Genomic DNA, 6,228 nt, shown 5'->3' with positions numbered 1-6,228 from the left:
TCACCAAAAGCCCACCTCACATGGATGACAGTTCAGAAAACCTGAAAATCTGGAGCATGCTGCATAGCCTGCAGGCATTTCAAAAGGTTAAAGGGTATTGTTTCAGTTGGACTAAACCTCTTCTGGGAAGCTCCTCTGGGCTCTGTTTCTTTTGGGGTTAATTAATTGGCCTCTGCTTCTACCAGGTAGCTAGGCTGATCTCAATCTCCTTTGCAGAGCCTCTTGCCTGAGTGCCCCTCAGCAGTCTTTATTGTTCCCTGTGGGAAGGGGGTGGCCTCGAGAATGTAGTCTTCCTGAGGCTATTTTGGGTTGTTCATTTTCTGTCTTAAGGAGCTTCTTTGGAGAATGGAGTGTTTCTGTCCAGAAGAAAACAGCTACATCACCGTACTGCAAATGAATCAACTGAGGTTGGTGAACCCAAGGTTATTTTAAAACAACTGTGAACTTCTCTAAAGGTCTTCATCTGCATGTAAAAGAACATTCTTTTATCTACACTTCCCAGTGGCTATAAGTAGCTAGAATTCAGTTAGAAAATACAGGGGTTTAGGAAAGTGGCAGTAGTAGGTTCTCCTCAAGGATTCATGACCTCTCCAGTTACAGGTAGCCGGCTAAGTTTACAGAAAAAAAGGATAATTTCCCTCCCGTTGGGTAGGCCTTAAATTCACATAGACAGCTGTTGGTAACTGCAATGTGGGGGGGGGGGTCTCTGGGAACATCATGGCCAGCACAGTCATGATCCATGTGGTAACCATCTCCAGGAAGCAGGAAAGCAATTAGGTTCAACACAACTAAATAGCCATAGATGGTTCAAACTCCAGGAATCTCACCCCAAGTAGCTTATTTTAGGCACATTTAAGCACAGCACAACACAGTGAAAACTTCCCTGGTGATAATTAACTCACTGTGCTGTGTACAATAAAACATATAAATCTTCTTGAGTAACAAAGTAAACTAAATAAAGATCATAGGCGAATTGAAACTCTTTGTAAATTACTTGTGACAGCTTCCCTAATGACAGGTATACGTAGATTTGCTAGGGTCCAAGAATCTGAGAACAATCCACCAAAAACAATTGGTTTGAACAAGCCAAAAATGTATTTAGAAAAACTCGTATCAGAGAGATGTCAGGGTTTGGGCTCCAAACTTTATCCCCAAGACAGGGATAGCAGCCACTTTTAAAGGGAAAAACCATAAACAGACAGCCCCTGAGTCCCATCCAAACAATGTAATGTGGGGAGAAGCATTTGGGTACTTTCCAAGATGTCACACTTACAGCCTATCAGGGATTTCTGTGGTTTAGTGGTTCAGACCAGTTCTGGGACAACTAGTCAGAGGGGGTAGAATGCTTGTGTTTTAAACCTGTGTTAAGGATTAGGTGCAGCCTAGCCTCAGAAAATTATGGGTAGCAACTCAGGGTAGAGTGACAGGCTCAAACAAAATGGGCTTTCTGCAACTAACTAGGGTATAACAGAATGAGAAATAAAAGCTCATGATAAATGTCTGGGGAAGAAAGCAGTGTGGTTTCAGCCATAAAGCTTGCACAAAAGTCATCAGGCTATTAACCACATCTGCTCCAAACCTTAAGAGTGAAAATAGGTTATGCATCCCTTCCTTTGAAGAAACAACACTGTATGTTTTTTTTTATTTTATTTAAATAAAAAGCTATCTTATTTTACATACCAATCCCAGTTCCCTCTCCCTCCTGGTCCTCCCATGCCCCCCATTAACCCTCCATCCCACCACTCCCCATCCATTCCCCAGGGAGGGTAAGGCCTCAGATGAGGGATCATCAAAGGCTGTCCCATCATTTGAGGGCCTAGGTGCTCCCCCATGTTTCTAGGTTGAGAGAGTATCCCTCCATAGGGAATGGGCTCCCAAAGTCCATTGGTTCACGAGGGATAAATACTGGTTTCACTGCCAGAGGTCCCATAGACTGTCCTGGTCTCCCAAATGACACCCAAGTTCAGGGGGCCTGGTTCGGACCTGTGCTGGTTCCTCAGCTGTCAGACTCGTGTCTGTGTGCTCCCACTTGCTCAGATCAGCTGTTTCTGTGGGTTTCCCCAGCATGGTCTTGACCCCTTTGCTCATCACTCCTCCCTCTCTATAACTGGATTCTAGGAGTTCAGCTCAGTGTTTAGTTGTGGGTGTCTGCTTCTGCTTCCATCAGCTACTGGATGAAGGCTCTAGGTTGGCATTTAAGGTAATCATCAATCTCATTATAGAGGAAGGGCATTGAGAGAATGGCTCCCTCTGTTTAGGTATCTCTTTTCTTGCTCCTTCTCTATTTTTCCCTCACCTCAATCTCCCTGACTCATCATGTTCTCCTCCGCTCCTCCCCTTCCTCCTACTCCCCCTTCTTGTGCTCCCAATTTGCTCAAGAGGTTTTTGTCTCTTTCCCCTTCTCCAGGGCAACACTGTATGGAATCTTCTTTCGTATTTATGGAGAACCAGGGAGGCCAGGCATGTGGCTGTGGCATCCCTGCACGGAGGTCCAGAAAGGGCATTATGCGTAGCTGTGAAAGTAGAGCTTGCATTGCTTTGGAGACCCCTACTTTGTACATGCCAAAGTTGTGGGATATCTGCCAAGGAGAGTTGCACACAGGGATGGGACCAGTCCAAGGGAGAGAAGTGTATTGTAGTAAGCAAGCCCAGGAAGGCAATGCCATTTAAGCCCAGTGACATCAACCTTGGGCTATTTGATTTGGTGTTGGCACTGCTGCTTTTCAGTTCTGCTTTGATCCAGTATTTCCTCACTATGGCCCCTTTCCTCCCTTTGGAATGGTAAGTATATTCTGTGCACTTGTATGTTGAAAGTATGTGATTTTCTCTTTGATTTTACAGGGGATTGCAATAAAGAGATTACTTTGAGTCTCAGAAGCAACTTTGGACTTTTAAATTATGTTGAGGCTGTGAAAGGCTATGGCAACATTTAAAGTTTGACTAAATGCATTCTGCGTTACGATATGGCCATTAGCCTGTGGGGGACAGAGGGTTTTGAAATGTGGTAGTTTAAATGAGAATGCCCCCCCCACTTTGCTCATATTTGAAAACTTGGTTCCTGTTTGTGGATCTGTTTGGGAAGTGTCTTCATTAGGGTTTCTATTGCTGTGATGAAACAGCATGCATGATCAAAAGGGTTTTTTCACCTACAGTTTCATGTAACAATTTATCAAAGGCAGTGAGGGCAGGAACCTGGAGGCAGGAGCTGATGCACAGGCCATGGAGTGATGCTGCTTACTGACTTGTTCACCATGGCTTGCTCAGCGTGCTTTCTTAAATTACCCAGGACCACCAGCTCATGGGAGATACCACCCACAGCCAATGGGCCCTACTCCATTGATCACTAATTAAGAAATCTCTTACAGCTGGAGCTTATGGGGGTGTTTTCTTAATTGACTTTCCCTCCTTTTAGACAGGTCTAGCTTGTGTCAAGTTGACACAAGACTAGACCACGTAGGCAGAATTAGGATGTGTGACCTTGCTGAAGAAGATAGGGGCAAACTTTGAAGTTTCAAACTCTGGTGACATTGCTAGCGTGTTCTCTGCTTCCCATTTGTGGTTCGGAGATAGGAGCTCTGAGCTGTTCCCGCTGCCACGCCTTCCCTCTGTCATCCTGGACTTTAACCCTTTGAATTAAACACTTTCTTTTTGTAAGTTGCCTTGCTCATGGTGTTTTATCACAGAGATAGAAAAAGCGATTTACACACCATCTTCACCTGACTAGAAGTAGAAATGTGTCTTGTATTCATGCCTCATTTCACTGAGAGCTGCAATTCACATCATCCCATGACCCTCAAATCTGACCCATCAGTTCCACTCATATGGAAGCTCACATCCAATTATTTAACTATCTCAAAACAGTAATTCAGCCATCAAAATGTGCAGTGTGTTTGAGTGAGAATTGCCTCTATAGGCTCATACATTTGAATGTTCAGTCACCAAGGAGTGGCATATTTGAGAAGAATTAGAAGGATTAGGAGGTATGGTCTTGTTCAAGGAAGTGTGTAGTTTGGGGTAGGCTTTGAGATTTCAAATCCAGGGCCAGACATAGCATCTCTTTCTCTTCCTATGACTTATGGATCGGGATATAGCTCTCAGTTACTGCTGAAGAGTCGTGCATGCTGCAATGTTCCTTTCCCTGCTCCTGCCATGACGACAATGGACTAATCCTCTGAAACTGTAAGCACACCCCTAATGAAACGCTTCCTTTTGTAAGAGTTGCCTTGGCCATGGTGTCTCTCCACAGAAACAGAATAGTGACTAAAACATAATTGTTATGTTGCATGTGTTCCCTCTCTGCTTATGGATGAGAGTGTAGTTCTCAGCTACTGCTCCAGTGCCATGCGCGATGGCCCTGCTCCCTCCTTGTTCTCACCATGTGAAACTACAAGCAAACCCCCAATTAAATGCTTCCATTTCTGGAATTGTCTTGCTCATAGTGTTTCTTCACAGCAATAGAACAGTGACTAAGACATAATGCTATATTAAATGCACACTCTCCTCTTTGTTTTATTTATTTATTTTTTATTTGAGACATTCCCACTATACAATCCAGGCCAACCTCAAATTCCCCACCCTCCTGCATCATCATCTCCAGTGACAAGGTTTCAGACACGGGGTACTACGTGCTCTTAAATTGGTAGCTGTTGCAATTTAAAGGACTGGGAGGCAGGAACTTTACTGTAAGGTGATTATTATTGCTGGAAGACCAGAGGAAGTAGGGTGTGGATAGCTGGAGAACTCCGAATGTAATGCAGGCCACAACCGATCCTGTCTGAGTCTTCTTTCCTCCATCCCACAGCTCAGCCTTTTGGATGAAGAGACTCTGCTTGTGTGGCAAACCGTGCAAAAGCTGACAGCTAGCAACAAGTTTTCTCCTCACTGAAAAAGAAATAGCGGAACAAAGCAGCTTTCATTTAAGTCCTATTTCCTGACATCCCACCCTCCACCTCGAAGCTCCACCCACCGAAATACCTGCAACTCTGCCACCCCTTGAACCTAAAGCCTTTTACACTAGGGCAGAGGCTCCTTGGGATAGCAGTGCATTCCTGGAGAGTAGCAGGGAATTCCAGGGTTTCCAGCACCCAGAGAGAGACTAAAATAGGATGCTTCGTTGTCACTAGATTCCTATGCAGTTGGGGTGGAGGAGTTTCTCGGGGATGGGGGGGGCAGAATAGGACTCCTAGTTGGTATCTAAAAGATTCTGTAATCAAAGATCACGCTGCTTAAGAAAGCCGATTCCATCCTAAGGAAGAAGGGGGCTGATCTCAGCTAATTAACCAAGCCAGCGACTTTAAAATCCTCCAGGAGTATCTGAGAGCTACTACGTCCCTGGACATGTGCAATTATCTGTGCCTCCTGCCATTGTCTGAGACTCCCTGCCAGCCCAACGGTCCTCTCCATCAGCTTAATGGAGGTGTGTGGATTGCTCTTCACTCTGCCCGCCGGGACGTGGGATTTCACAGTGCAGGGCACTGTTGAGTCCCAGAGAAGCAGCAGGGCAGGACCATCTATAGCAACCTCGATGGGAGGAGGGAGGAGGTGGCCAGCTAGAGGAAGGCAGGAGGGCCTAGGCTGACGCAGCAGCAGCAGCAGCAGCAGTGGAAGAGGCCCCTCCGGAGATTCTGGGCGTCAGGCTCCAGCTGGTCCTCCGCCTCCTCCAGCTGCGATCCCTCGTGGGGTCGTTGGTTCCAGTCGCCCTCAGCCTCAAGCCAAGGGAGGTGCCTCTGAGCTAGCTACCGAAGGAGGCGGGGATTGGATCGGCAGAGGAGGAGAGGGAGGGACCGACGCTCCTCCAGCTGGTGGCTGCAGGCCCCCTGGGCTGCCGCCGTCTCCGGGCAGAGCTGTACCCGGAGCCGGGTCTGGGTCGAGAGCGTGTGAATGTCCGCGTGGACGAGGGCCGCGCGGGCCCCGCGCCTCCTACGGCTCGCCTTCGCGTGCTGCTGTGCATGTTCGCGTCTTGTCACTGTGCGCCGAGAGGCAGGAGGACTCTGAAAATGATTCACTTTCGGAGCTCCAGCATCAAATCGCTCAACCAGGAGATGAAATGCACCATTCGGCTGCTGGACGACTCGGAGGTCTCCTGCCATATCCAGGTGCGGTGGCACCCCGGGGGAGGATGCAGGGCGTGCGGTATTCGCAGGGTACAGGACTGAGTAAGGGGGATACTGAGGGGAGGCAGGCGCTGGTGGGAAACCCACCTCCGCAGAGAAGCCCGGCTAGAGTGCG

At 47.4% G+C, this 6,228-nt stretch overlaps 1 protein-coding gene and 1 long non-coding RNA gene across 3 annotated transcripts in view; one reads left to right on the top strand and one right to left on the bottom strand.

The window, feature by feature from the left end:
- Window positions 1-4,503: 4,503 nt before the first annotated feature.
- On the bottom strand, window positions 4,504-5,224 carry LOC121144041. The gene is made up of 2 exons (XR_005881386.1): window positions 4,975-5,224; window positions 4,504-4,881 (listed from the first exon to the last, which is right to left on the bottom strand). It is a non-coding gene; the product is annotated as an uncharacterized LOC121144041 (long non-coding RNA).
- Window positions 5,225-5,814: 590 nt separating this feature from the next.
- Window positions 5,815-6,228, top strand: part of Frmd3 (FERM domain containing 3) — a 178,450-nt gene continuing 178,036 nt past the window's right edge. For both annotated transcript variants that reach the window (XM_040757303.1, XM_040757302.1), the window contains exon 1: window positions 5,815-6,095. In XM_040757303.1, the coding sequence (XP_040613237.1) occupies window positions 5,949-6,095 (147 nt within the window). In that variant the 5' untranslated portion in view covers window positions 5,815-5,948. The remainder of the gene's footprint in view (window positions 6,096-6,228) is intronic.

The sequence above is a fragment of the Mesocricetus auratus genome, unplaced genomic scaffold, assembly GCF_017639785.1.
Source record: "Mesocricetus auratus isolate SY011 unplaced genomic scaffold, BCM_Maur_2.0 Super-Scaffold_100014, whole genome shotgun sequence".
NCBI lineage: Eukaryota > Metazoa > Chordata > Mammalia > Rodentia > Cricetidae > Mesocricetus > Mesocricetus auratus.
The sequence above is the reverse complement of the archived record's forward strand: the minus strand, read 5'-3'. Positions and strand labels throughout refer to the sequence as shown.